Here is a 15,111-nt window from a genome sequence, read left to right as displayed (position 1 = left end):
CTTTTAGTCTCTTTTAAATTTCTACGTTTTTTTTATTTTGGTTTGGTTTTTAATTCTAAATTGTTTTTTATCTTCAAGTATAATAAATACTCAATAATATAATAAATAATACTCCTATAGAAAATTTCTTATGACGAATTTCTTCTTAATTTAGTGAAAATCTTATTAATACGAAGTTTTAACTCGTAAACTTTTTAGCGGTTCTAGACGACAAGATTTTTCAGTTTCCTTCGTGTTTCAACATCATTTAAACTTTTATTATATTTTTTTAATTTATATTTTATACCATAATTCTTTTTAAAATGTAATAAGCAACAAAAAACTAAAAAAAACACAATATTTTAGGCAAATATCTTCGTGACGAGAATATTTTGCCACAAATTATGAGGACTTATTTGACATAAATAACCGGAAATTACTTAACTCAAATCGAAATAATCTTAAATCATAGTCCTGCAGCTTTTTCAAGTTTTTTTTTCAATAAAAAACCTTAAAAACAAATCTCAAACTTTTTACTTCCAACATCTCGAAGAATGAAGAGGTTTCGACGTTTTCATTAAAATGTTTGATGATCTCGGACTTCTGATTTAATAGATAAAAAAATAACATAGTAAATATTATTGATAATCTATGATCTTAATCGATATTTTACTTTAAATAAAACGAAATTGCAAATATAACAATATAGTAATAATCTTTTAGCGGCTTATTAAAAATATTTCTAAATCTTTTACTTCAATCGGGTGTGTTTAATGACGCTGTTTTGATTCAATATTTTATAAAGTTTTAATAAAAACAAAACATTTTAATTCTCGTTACTTATATAAATTATTGTAAATAAGTGTACCGTGTACATAAATAAGTCAATGTCAAAACAAGGCCGCAGTCCCATTTTCGGTTAGAGGCCGTGTTATTCAACAATATTAATGTTGTTACCCAAGTACAAAATTAAACCAAGAACGTATATATATATATATATATATATATATATATATATATATATATATATATATATATATATATATATATATATATACATATATATATATATTTTTTTTTTTTTACGTTAAAACGTGATAAGGATTAAGGTTATTTACATAATAACTATGTATATATATATATATATATATATAATATATATATATATATATATATATATATATATATATATATATATATATATATATATATATATATATATATATATATATATATATATATAAATTAGTAAAAAACACTTATCTAACTTTTATCTTCTACTTTAACTTTCACCATTGCTGGATCATCAGGAAGAGTACTCTTCCTGATGATCCAGCAATGGTGAAAGTTAAAGTAGAAGATAAAAGTTAGATAAGTGTTTTTTACTAATTTATTATTGCTCTGTTCTATATGAACATAGAGCACTCTATTTTCAAAATACACTAAATTAATTTATATATAAATATATATATATACATATATCTATATATATATATATATATACATATATTTATATATATGTATATATATATATATATATATATTTATATATATATATATATATATACATATATATATATATATATATATATATATATATATATATATATATATATATACATAGTTATTATGTAAATAACCTTAATTCTTATCACGTTTTAACGTAAAAAAAAGTTCAAAATATAATTAAAGAAAGGTTTTTAATGCAATCTCCGACTTAAAAAAGGGATGAAATCACGTAACATATAAATAGACTCTTCATTATTTGTTACTTGTATAGCATAAACAAATAAATTGACTTAAGTTTGAACAAAAGCATTTTCAGATTAAATATTGATAAAAATTTAATCAAATAATCATTCAAATAATTTTAATACTCTAAAAATTCAAAAATAGTTCTGAAATCCCCCAATTATTTTTGTTGTCGAGTAATAATAATATATTTACAGTTTCTGAAATTTGTTTAAAAAAATAACGACTAGAAATGTTTACAGAAATAAACAACTCAAAATCCGCAAACTTAAAGCCATTAGAACTTTGAATTGTTACGCAAATGTTAAGCAAACACAAATTAATAGTTTTTTAGATGATAAAATTCTCAGAGAAAAAATACAAGATAACATTATCGAGGTTTGGTGATAAGATTAACAGAAACTTTTTCAAGCCCAGGTCATGTAATAATTCTTTATAAATTGCGATGGTAAATTTTTTTTCCTATTGGCTAAGTGTTTTTCTGAAAACAAAAAAACAAAATTAAAAAAAAAAAACTTGTCAGGTTTTTCTTCAAAAAATCTTAATAAAAATATGCCGATTTTATTTCGTTGTGCTTGACTTCTAACGACTTATACGTTAAGTTGTATAACTTAAAAGTAAATTTTAAAGTTCTATAAAATCATAATACAACTTATGTTATATATTGATTTTGGCAATTAAAATATTAAAATAGACTAAAGTTTTATTTTAGTTCACAAAAAAAAGTACCTCTTGTGAAGCTAACCAATTATACTATATATGGGGAAGGAAAATCATATAAAAGAGAGAAAAACTAATATCTTGTTTTCAAAGATATACACTTTCGGAAAAAATTGGTAAGAAAAAAACTCTTCCTTACCACCGCCCGTACTATTCCTGCTGGGAACACTAGCTTTTGCATTTTTTAGAAATTTTTAATCTATAACATTCTTTACATTATAAATGGTTTTAAAATAATACATTTTATTAATATTAAAATTGAAAAAAATTTTAGTTGTTAAAATTTTAACAAGAGAAATAATTTATGGCATGAGAGTAGATAAATAAATTCCCTTTGTATTTAAACAACATAAGTAATGTTTTAAGATGATTCATAACTACCGGCCTACAAAAGATATTATTATTTTTCTCTCAAATAATTTGAAGAAAAAAATAATTGATCTAGGATTACTGTTGAAACGCTGTTGACTTCCGACTTGACTACCAATTGGCATAAAAAGATTAAACACTCTCCTGTAAAATGAAAAAGAACGTATTAATTCTTGATTAAGTTAAAAGGTGGAGAACAATTTGACGACAGGCGCGTTTATTTACGTTTGACTTTCTATTGACTTCGCTGAGGTGTTCCTTAATACGTTTTTGTAAAAGCAACTTGCTAATTTTATACGAATAAAATAAGTCTTCAATTTTTAAGGTAAAACGTTTTTTTACTAAAATTCTTTTGTTTTGTATAAATTGTTATAATTTTTGTCTTCTACTATTTTAAATATAAAAGCAAACTTTCTTAAAAATTTTTATCTTCCATTATTACGCGTAAACATAAATAAACAGACTTTATATTTAGAAAAATCAAGAAATGGCAAGACGAACGAAGCAAATAGTTGCTATAATATTTACCTCGCTCATTTTTATAATTCATCTTGTTTTCAACGGGTTAGCTGGAGCTGGAGATAACAACCTTTTTCCTACTAGTGTTGGCAACATATCCAACGAGTTTTCTTTGGAGATCACTCCTGAGTCAAAAACCTTTAGTATCTGGGGGGTTATTTTTACATACCAGGCATTGTGGATAATTTATGCCATAAGTACTATCTTTCGCAATAGCAACGCAAACAAGATTTTATCGACAAAATTTTTTGTCTTCTTTAACCTTGCTGTCATTACTCTAACTGTCTGGCTGTTTGTGTGGTGCGTCAAGTCAATAGTGGGAAGTTTCGTAGTTCTAGTAATAGGTCAAATTTTTTTGGATCTTACATTGTACTTTGCATTTACAGATTTTTATGAGTTCACCTCTACTCAGAGTAACTTGACCGAAAATAAATGGGACCTTTGGGCTCATAGAATCCTCGTTCAAAATGGTATTTTATTCTATGGAACTTGGACCACTGTTGCATCTTTAATTAATACTGGCATTTTTTTAAAATACGAATTAGAAGTCAAGTCACAAACTGCTTCGCTTGTTGGTCTTTCAATCTTAGCGTTTTTAATTTTAGCGTGGTTTATCTTAGAAAATTTTGTACTAACCGCCTACACTGGTTACACATTTACAGCTTACATTGTGTTAATCTGGGCATTTACTGGCATTCATATTGGTGTTTGGAATAAAAATACTCCTGTCGCCGTTTTCAACTGTGTACTACTCGTATTTTCATGTCTGTTTTTGGTCGCAAGAATCGTTATTTTAATCGTTCGCAATTCTAAGAAAGCATCTTATGAAACCATAGGATACGATGCTAAACAAGGAGCAGTTCGCACTTAATAGACACTTAGTAGTGCTAATGTCTTTTGTCAAAAAAATAAAATTCAAAAGAATTTTTTCTTGTTTTACTTTAGAAAAATAAATTTACAATTATTAAACAATTTTTCTTTTGATAATCTTTTTAAAAAGCCATTTACCTCATTCTTTGATACCACACTATCTCCATTTAAATCCCACTGTAACCAGTTTCCAAATGAGTTTGTGGCTTGCCCTTAAAAAAAAAAAGTCAAATTTATAGAAATTGGTTATGAAATTATTGCATAGGGTGTCCTCAATAATTCTACATAAAATTTATATAATTATGTTTTCCAAAGATTTTTCAGTATTATTTTTTATAAGATTTATTATATGTTAACAAAGTTTAGCAACAAATTCATCAACCATTATTATTTAACGGAGGCCAAGTTACAACAGGTCTGGAGCCGTAATGTCATCTCTCCGTTGAGCTTTTGCCTGATATTTGATTACAGTTTCTTCAAATGAAAAAATGTATTTTATTTAAATACATTTAAATAAAAAAAAAACTCTTTATTAAAAGAAATACGTTTGAAAAATTTTTTTAAATGTTTTTTTTATTATTATAATTAAAAATAAACTTTCGGCTATTAAAAATATATAGTTCTGTATTCAAATAGACCTTAAAAATTAGATTTGTTTTAGCAAGGTGGTTTTATTTCTTTCAGCAACGCTTACTGCAACGGCTTTAGGGGTAGTCCATAAAGTACGTACGCCAAAAATTTTGAAATTTAACCACCCCCTCCCCCTGTTGCCATACGTACTTTAAGCCCCACCCCTAAAGAAGTACGTACGTTTTCATAACCCCCCCCCTAACTTTTTTTTTTCAATAAAAAAAAGTTTATTGAAAAAAAAAGGTGGAGGTTACCTTAGATACTTTATACAACCTCAAAGCCCTTTGTTTACGCAATTTAAAAATGTATTTAAATATATATAAATATTGATTTTAATACAGTTAAATTACAAGTAGTGAACGAGTGTGCTTAGCCGAGAGGTTAATGGGAAGGACATAAGTGCGGAGACCGGAGTTTAAATCCCGGAAAAGTCCGTATTGTACTTTTTTTTGTTTTAATAACGAATTAAATAAAAATAAACTATCCTTTAGGCGGACGTTTTTTTCAGGTTCTTGAAACCTTTTTGTAAACATGTTATGTAACAGTTTCGTAACACTACGTCTCGCTACGTATGATTAACAGACATTTTGCACGTATTGTAACCTTGTTTCGTTTCCCACCCCACTTTAGTAAGTCCGTAAAAAACAACTCTTACGCGAGATCAGTAATATTGAAAACAAAGGCTAAAACCCAGTGCCGAGGGTAGGTTAACCATACCCTTAATTGGAGGGAGGGGGAGAAGCAGCAAATTTTGTATCCTTTTGCTAATTTAAGGAGTTTTTATTTTAGCAAAACCTAGCGGTAAAATTTAAAAGATTTTGAGACCCTAATGACAGTTTTTTGTTGTTGTTGTTGGGGGGGGGGGGGGAACCATTAACCACGATCCTGCTAAAACCTGTTTTTCGTCGACTCAAAAAATGGGTTGCCTGAAATACGCCTTACTTAGGGCCAGTATATAAAGGGTGGCATGTGTGTATGGGTGCCCGGAGGATTTTTTGAGGTTCCAAATAGGACACGTTTATACCTATGCCAAATAAGGAGGCCTTGCAAAAAATTGAGATTTTTAATTTTTTTCATTTTCTTTTTATTTTTTAGGTTCCCCAAGAAGTCCTAACGGTCTTGTCACAGAGCACCGCGGAAGTGCATTTAACCAGAAAGTTCACGCCTCCTTTCTAACGTGACGCAAAAACGATGGCGGAGGCCTGGGAGCAAAAAGCCATAAAACGCTTTGTATACTCCATTGGATAAAAATCTTTGTAAACGGTAAAAAAAACAACCAAATGTTTAGAAGATATAATTATTTTTTCGATAACTCTATGCGAAAATCAATTCCACAAAGAGATTTCAAAGACATTAATCTCTTGTAAGAATAAAGAAATTGCTAAAAGAAAAGATAATTATATAAAATGAGCTTATTCAAGACTTAAAAGTAACTAACGATAAACTTTATTTCTTAAAAATCAACCAAGTCAAAACATAAATAGTAGTTCAAATCCACATCATAAAAACACGCGTTCAAAATCTATCATTGAAGCTACACAAAACGTCGATAGGTCTTGCGGTAAATTATTTAAAAATATCCCTAAAGTATCAAATGCAAATATTGAAAACGTAAAATCTTATTATAATGCCCAATATAAAAATAAGCTTTTTAATTATCACACGCTAAGTGAAAATAAAAATTTCAAATTCACCGCAAATGTTGCAAAAGATATTTTTCAACAACCTTGTGGAAAACCGATTGCAAATAATTATACAGAAAGCCAATCACATAATGTCAGAACATATGCAAAGGTTGCGGTTCAACAACAACAACAGACCACAGATAAAACTAAACAATCAAAATTTGGATTTAAAGAAAAACTTTTAAATATTGATAACAATCCAAATAGTTTTATTTTAGTCGGCAAAAATAATAAACCTGCTCGCCAAACAATTATTCTATCCTTCGATAAAAAGCATAAATTATTGGAGACTATATTTGGAACAAAAATTCCGGGAAATGAAACTATTGCTGGTAATCGAATAATTCGTAATTTTGAAGTTTTTATAGGTGGTTTAAGCAACCAAATCAACGAAGAACAGCTTCAATGGCATATGGAAACTGAATTAGGTATCACACCTATATCAATTACATTTAACAGAGAAAACGAATTTAATAGATCATATAGAGTTTCTATAAGTATTTCAGGAAAATATAAAATTTTAACCCTTCATTATGGGATAATAATATCATTATTAAACCGTTTCGGAAAAGGCGCATATTTTCTAATGTGGATCAACATTTTGTTTAACTTGAACCAGAAAAAAGATTCCTAATTAAAATGGCTTCAAATAACTTATTGGAGGAAGAAAATCTTCTAAAAACGCTTAGTTTGAGTACATTTAATTGTCAGGGACTTGAAACAAATATTAAATATACTGAGACCCTAATAATTTCTCAATTGACACAACATTTATTTGCGAACACTGGGTATCATAGCTGGAATATTCTATAATCAAAAACATCTGTAAAAATTTCCACTCATTATATTTCAGCCAGGCAAATAAACATGAACTGGGTCGACCTTCTGGTGGAAATGCCTTTTTTATACGAAAAAATCAATTTCAAAATATCATATCTCTTGACGAAGATGATAATATATTTGCAATAAAATCACAACAAAATTATATCGACATTATTCTAGTTGGCATTTATCTAACCTCTTCACGAAACAATCAAACATCATTGGAAAAATACAAAAGTCAATTAGACATACTTAAAGGAATTATAATCATAAGGGTAATGGCGAAGTAACTATACTTGAAGATTTCCAGTCATTTCCGCACGGAATATACGATCTATTAGAAAGAACTATCTCTAAGAGAAATAATTATTCTTTGATTTTATCTGAATTTATTGAATCAAACGAATTAGAATTAGTCAATGTATCTAAAGGATATGGTCCTGCAATTACTTATCGACATCTTACATTACCAAACTCATCGTATATTGATCATATAGCTATTTCAAAGCATACATCTCTTCTAGTATATAAATGCATCGTTATTCCTCCTTTTTTTCAAAATGTAAATGATCACTTGCCGCTATCGATTTCAGTTGGACTAAAAGGTCAGTATTATCAAGAAAATATAAATAAAATAACAAAGGATTTTAGCATTCCAAGATATCTCTGGAATAATCTAGACTTTATAAACTTATATAAGGATCACTTAAAAACCAGTTTTAATAATCTTAACCTTATTGGTAATTTCGAAAGTGAACTTGCCGAAATCTATACTACTATTACTAATAGTGGAGCATGGGCTCTTAGAGAACACTTAAAGTCAAATAAACGATCTGCATATTCAAAATCCTGGTGGACTCCCGAGTCAACTCGAAGTAAAAAAAATTCTTTCACATTATCTTCAAAAATGGAGGGAAACGGGATTCGTAAAAGACTCCACCTCTTCTATCTTTAATCGATACCTCTTTGCTCGTAAGAATTTCCGTAAAGCCGTCAAAGCAGCCCAAAAAATAAACTATATCAACAATACATAAAAATTGAAAAACTAAAAAACTCTAACCCAAAAAACTTTTGGAATGTTTTTAAGTGTATAAAAAAGAATACAAATCCAAAACTTTTTGCAATAAACAATAAAAATGATAAAGAATCGATTATCGCAGAATTTGCTACTATATTTGAGAAACAATTAAATACTGAAAGGTTAAATCATAGTTCTATTCATCGTCAAATTCCACCTTGTGAAAATCCTGATGAAATAGTAATTACTTATGAAAATATAAAAGTTGCTATTTCTTGCCTAAAATTAAATAAATCCCAAGATCATTTCAATATATCTGCAGAACATTTAAAATATGCCCTGTGTGATGCACTAACGTAATGGATAAGAATATTTTTTCACTTTTCAATTAATCAGGGATGGACCCCTGCATCTATGTCAACTTCAACTATTATACCGCTTGTCAAATCGTATAAAAAATCACTTACCGACCCAAATAACTACCGAGGTATCAGTATTATTCCAATATTTACAAAGCTTTTAGAAAAGCTTTAAGAAAGAAACACATCCCCTTCAATTTGGTTTCAATAGTAAAAGTTTGAACTTGCATGCTGAATTTGTTATAAGCGAAACAATTAAGCATTACAACAACAATAATTCACCTATTTATTTATGTTCTTTAGATGCTGAAAAAGCTTTTGACAGCTGCAACTGGGAGATTCTCTTTGATAAAACTTACTTTGATAAAAACTTACCTCTCCAAATAGTTAACACTATATCTTCTTTATACCACAAAAGTAGTGCTACTGTTTCTTACCTAGGTTCCAAATCAATTTTATTTGCTCTTAAGCAAGGAGTGAGACTAAGATCCATTCTGTCCCCCTACCTGTATAACATATACATCGAAAAGTTACTCGAAACTATAAAAAATGATAACGTTGTTGGTACTTCTATACATGGAAACTTCACAGGTGTTGTTGCTTATGCTGACGACATCATTCTTCTTAGCTCTACTCTATCTGGTCTTGAAAGGCTGATTACAACGTGTAATATTTACAATAACTTAAACGGCATAAAGCTCAATGCTGTCAAAACGGAACTGTTGCTTTCCGGAAAAAGACAATTAACTAAGTGCAAAATAACCGTAGACAACCATCAAATAATACCAAGTGAAAAACTTAATCATCTAGGCTTTGTTTGGAATACACAAAAATCTATTTTTGCCTCACTCAATAGAATAAATATTAGCAATAGGGTATCAATTTTACAAACAGCAGTGCAAACTCTGATTCAATCTGGTATCCGGTTTGTACATCCATCTTCAATTATTCAATTATATACATCTTTAGCAGTTTTGACGCTAACGCATGGTCTGGAACTCTGTGAAAATAGAGAGTCAACAATGCAAAGACTTAATAAACTTGGAAGAAATGCAGTTGAGTCATTTTTTAATATTTCCAAGTATAGCAAAAACTATATAAACTCTCTGTTTAAAGTTTGGGAGATATCGACTTACATACAACAAAATAAAATAAACCTATTTATCCGTCTATTAAATAATAAAGTAACTTTTGAAATCATCAATTCTCAGCTTAACTATTGTTCATTAAAATATTCACTTTTAGATGATATAAAGGAATTATGTAAGATCCATATAATAAATATGAAAAAATTAATTCAGGATAAGAAGAAAGTGAACATCATTATTTCAGAAAACATAATTCCTGAAGATACTTATCAAATTTTAGTACAGGCAATTCAATGTTGGAATGCAAAGCAACAGCGAACAATTTTCAAAAATACTCTTGAAGAAAACATTCCCAAGTGATCTACTTTATTCTCTCATTATATATTTTAGACTATTTTTATGTATTTTTACCTTGTAAACACATTTACAGAGGGTGTTTAATAAAATGGTGATAAATAAATAAAAAAGTTATGACCATGCAAAGTTTACACACACCTCGTTTTGGGGGGTCGGAAAGTTTGCATGATCATAACTTTTGTAATTTACTATATTTTTCTACAAAAATTAAAATCTGTCGATAAATTTAAATTTAGTTTTAGATAGTAAAGTTGAGAATTTTACTACATTTGTGCCCTCGCGTATGGGCAGAGGGGGCAACAGTTTTGGGCTTTTTGTTCCCAGGCCTCCACCATTCCAATTTTTTGTAAGGACCTCATTTGGCATAGGTATAAACATACTGAAGTTTAAAGTTTGCGTGATGGGAAAGTGTCCTATCTGGAACATCAAGAAATCCTGAGGGCGTCCATGCATGTGTGAACATAGAGGGAAACTATACTCCCTACTCCCTAGACCATACATCTTTTTATGTTGGCAAACTAGGATCTATAGTCAGAATTTTAACTTTTCTATTTATAAGCTGGTTAATTGTGATAAATTAGAAAATCGAAGTACGTACTTTTAAATTAAATTCCCCCACCCCACCCCTATACGCGTTCATTCACTTTTTGAAGACCTTCCCCCCCCTATGAGCGTACGTACTTTATGGACGACCTTTACTTAGATTAGAAAATATGGCGGTTTTTTACCAAGTTTTACAAAATCTAAAAACTCAAACCAATTGCAATTGGTTTAAGTTCTTAGATTTTGTAAAATATTTAAAACACACAAAAAACTAATAACGAAAAAGCAACTATCCAGCTGTCATTTGGTCACAAAAAGACATCTTTTAAACGTACAAAGGACGTCTTTTTAGGACCAAATACCGGCTGAATATATAGTTGCTTTTTTTATTTATTAGTTTTTTGTTTTATTTTAAATTAAATAGTTTAAAGGAACAACATTATTGATCAAATTGTCTTGATGGGGTTTGGAGAAAATACCGCAATACTATTGCATCAACATTATTGATCATATTGTCTCAATAATATGGTAAAAATATGGAGAAAATTTCGCAAAAAGGTGAACGTGGGTAGATCAACACTTGAAATTAATGTTGAATCAGCTGCCATACAGTTTAATAATGACGAAACTGTTATGATAGATGTTTTTTACAGTTTAGGAATTGTTTCAGGACATTTTATCAAAAATGGTGGCTCGTTGCTGAACTTTTTCAAGTGTTTTTGGATCCTTTTTGCTTGATGGTGACCAAGTGCATACTAGGTATTCCAAATTTGGTCTGACATATGTTATATAGAGTTTCTTCCATAGTGTTGGCTCTTGCAATATAAAAATATTATTCAACAGATCTTTTTATTTTTTATTATTATATTTTTATAATTTTATTTGCAGTTGACGCAACTTTATTTACTTATTTTTCTGGTTTAAGATCCCGAATTATTATATATAGAGAGAGAATAGTACCTTAAACCGGAGTTACTTTTAATACGGACCACCTTATGTACAATAGAATTAGAGTCAGGACGGTTTGATTCTATTTGCTTTTTTGTCTGGTTTTTTTTTTGTTTTTTTTGTTTCAAATTGCATGAATTAAAGTTCCTATAAGTTATAGACTAAGTAATCTTTTCAGTGAAAAACTTGAACTAACTAAATAAAATAAAAATTTGTATATGGAAAAATGTGGGATTTACCCATTAGATGTAATTATTATCCTTAATCGTTTGCCAGATTGTAATTAACACATTAAAAATGTAGTCACCAAGCAACAGCTAATGTATTTTAACAATTGTTGATGTCAAGGAAAAAGAAGACTCAAAGGGAAAAAAAGAATTACTTTTGATCTTGAAAAAAGTGTTTGTTTTTTTTGAGGATTTTTTGGCAAAATGTAAAGATGTTTCACTAGCATTGTTTTCTGTAAGTGAAACTGATATAAATGAGACTAACTGATATAAATGAGACTAACTGATATAAATGAGACTAACTGATATAAATGAGACTAACTGATATAAATGAGACTAACTGATATAAATGAGACTAACTGATATAAATGAGACTAACTGATATAAATGAGACTAACTGATATAAATGAGACTAACTGATATAAATGAGACTAACTGATATAAATGAGGCTAACTGATAAATGAGACTAACTGATATAAATGAGTCTCTATTACGCTAGTCCTCTTAAAACATATCCATTAAAACCAAAAAAAAAAAAAAAACCAAATGGGTGTTTGTTATGAAATAATATTTGAAATAAATGAAATATTATTTATTTAAATATTTTATTATATTATTTATACTATTTTATTAAACTAATTTTTGACAAGATGTGGTTTTTAATAAATTTTAAAACAGAACAATGGGTTTTTGAATAGGTTTTATTTTTACAAAAAAGGTATTCAAAGTTACCTCATTTTTAGGGTAACTTTGAATGAATAATTAAATTAATATTATACAAAATTATTTTGTTTAAATATTATTTTGAATTATGTAAGAGTTAACCTTACCCCCGATATGCAATTTGTTAAATTTCAATAGTTGTCAATAGTAAAGGATGAGCAAGTGAAAATATCTCAAAAACATTCAAAGTAACACCTAGTTTACGGTATATGAAACGTTTTTAATCTGTTTTTATATGTAAACATATTTGTATATTCAATATATAAAATTTAAATATATAATATTTAAATATATAAAATTTAAATATATAAAATTTGAATATATAAAATTTAATAAACATTTCTGTTGTGCTAACTTTTACTTTAAAAGAAAAAGTTTTGTCCAAAATGTTCATTTTAGTGAGTTTCATGTCCTGATATAAAAAATTTGAATAATATATTTAGGTCCATAATGTCATAGAATATGCATATGATGCTTTAAGATACAAAAATATTTTCAATTCTTGATTATTTTGGGGCATTTACAGACCTTCCAACTCTCCAGGTTTTACCGTGAGACTCGCGGTTTGATAACGAGTCTCACTGCTTCACGGATCTAAAATTCTCAAGATAAATTTTAAAAACTTTCAGAAGAAATTTTTTTTTAATTTACTCTCAATGTTTTAGCTTAAAACAATAGCAATATTTATCCTGAAAAAGGTTGTCATTACATCAAGAACTAACGAATATTAAATGCACAAGACAGATCATAAAACCTGCACCAACATTTTTATTTATTTTATTTATTTATTTAACTTTTATTTTGCTGATTAAACAATATTACAATTTTTCATATAAAATAAATAACATCGTAAACATAAAATAACCTTTATAAAAAGCGTCTTTTTATAAAGGTTATTTTACGTAATCTTTTTAATTTATAATATATATATATACTGTTATAATCAGTCAAGGACTCAAAGAAGGTAAGGATGATGCGTTTATCATCACAACCTTTTCATAGAGCCCCTTTAGTCACTATTGAAATAAAAATAAAAAAACACTTTAATTTTTAAAGGAAAATAAAAAATTTAATAAAATTAAAACACATAAGAAGAAAAAAATAAAAAATAAATAAAAAGAAAAAATACAAAAAAAATCTGAAAACAAATACTGTAAACTATAATACATATGTCAGGAATTAAGGAGATGCATTTTAGTTTGTTGTTTAAATGATGAAATGCTTTTTAGGTCTTTAATATTTTTATTTTGGAAACGATTCCATATTGATGGACCTCGGTTTGTAATTAGAAAACTTGACTGCTGTGATTTAATTTTTCCTAGTTGATAGTCGTTCCTGGTATTTGAACGCAGATTATATTTTTCAGAAAATGATATAAGAAAGTTATCTGAAAAAATGCTTTGGCGAAGATTGTTTTTATATTTATACATAAAAATTAATATCTATAATGTGTTAAGTTTCTCAATATCTAGAACCATTATGCTTTTTATCACTGGGGCCGGGTTTACTAACCTATTTAAATAATTAATTGCATGCATGGTTTTCCAGACTTTGAAATTTTAGCAATTTGGTTTTATGGGTGCTGGCCCATACAATATTTGCGTACAAAAGCGGATTATGTACAAGACTAAAGTAAAGCATATTACGTGATTTACTATCGAGAAAAGGTCTTGACTTATACAAAACACCTATTACAGAGGACACCTTTGTTTCAAGAAGACCAATATGGTTTCTCCATGACAAATTTTCATCAAAAAGTACTCCCAAAAATTTTGTGCATTTGTCACGTATAATTTGATTTTTATTAATAAACAGTTTAGGCAGCTTTAACGGAAGATTAATTGATTGTTTTTTTTTATGAAATAGAGTAAAGCTAGTTTTTTTACAATTTAGGGATAATTTATTTGCTATGAACCAGAGGTTGAAATTTTCGAGTTCAATATTCATAGTCTCAAACAAAGTCTTTGCATCAGGATAATTAAAAAATAAATTTGTATCGTCATCATACATAATAGTAGATATTTTTTGGGAGGCTTTATGCATATCGTTAATATATATTAAAAACAATAATGGACCTAGGATTGAACCCTGAGGAACTCCACACGTAATATCAAGGGCTCATGACTTTTCTAGTAGTACAAATTGCTTTCTGTTAGACAAGTAGCTCTGAATCCACTTAAATGTTGAGCCTATTATGCCGTAATATTTTAGCTTGGAAAGTAAAATACTGTGATCAACTGTATCAAAGGCCTTGGAAAGATCAATAAAAACTCCTAATACTAGTTCATCACAATCAAACGACTTATATATTTTGTCAGCAAGTTTAATAATAGCATGTTCAGTAGAGCAATTGCTTTGAAATCCAAACTGATTTTTGTATAATAAATTGTTTAATGTAAAGTACTTATTAACTCTATTATAAATCACTCTCTCATATACTTTTGAAAAAACTGGGAGTAGAGAAATAGTTCGGTAGTTAGAAATATTATTGCAATCACCTT

General features: G+C 28.2%; 2 protein-coding genes across 2 annotated transcripts in view; one reads left to right on the top strand and one right to left on the bottom strand.

Moving 5' to 3' along the window:
- LOC136072099 (transmembrane prolyl 4-hydroxylase-like) overlaps positions 1–15,111 on the bottom strand; it is a 116,997-nt gene that overhangs the window by 10,742 nt on the left and 91,144 nt on the right. Inside the window, exon 5 of the mRNA XM_065820391.1 lies at positions 4,348–4,421. Within this exon, the coding sequence (XP_065676463.1) occupies positions 4,348–4,421 (74 nt within the window). The remainder of the gene's footprint in view (positions 1–4,347; positions 4,422–15,111) is intronic.
- On the top strand, positions 2,974–4,311 carry LOC136092352 (uncharacterized). Its single transcript, XM_065820392.1, has 2 exons — positions 2,974–3,145; positions 3,296–4,311. The coding sequence occupies exon 2, from the start codon at positions 3,308–3,310 to the stop codon at positions 4,208–4,210; it is 903 nt and encodes a 300-aa protein (XP_065676464.1). The 5' UTR covers positions 2,974–3,145; positions 3,296–3,307; the 3' UTR covers positions 4,211–4,311.

This window comes from Hydra vulgaris, chromosome 15 (genome assembly GCF_038396675.1).
Source record: "Hydra vulgaris chromosome 15, alternate assembly HydraT2T_AEP".
Taxonomy (NCBI): Eukaryota; Metazoa; Cnidaria; class Hydrozoa; order Anthoathecata; family Hydridae; genus Hydra; species Hydra vulgaris.
Note: the sequence above shows the minus strand (reverse complement) of the source record. Positions and strands in the feature narration are given on the sequence as shown.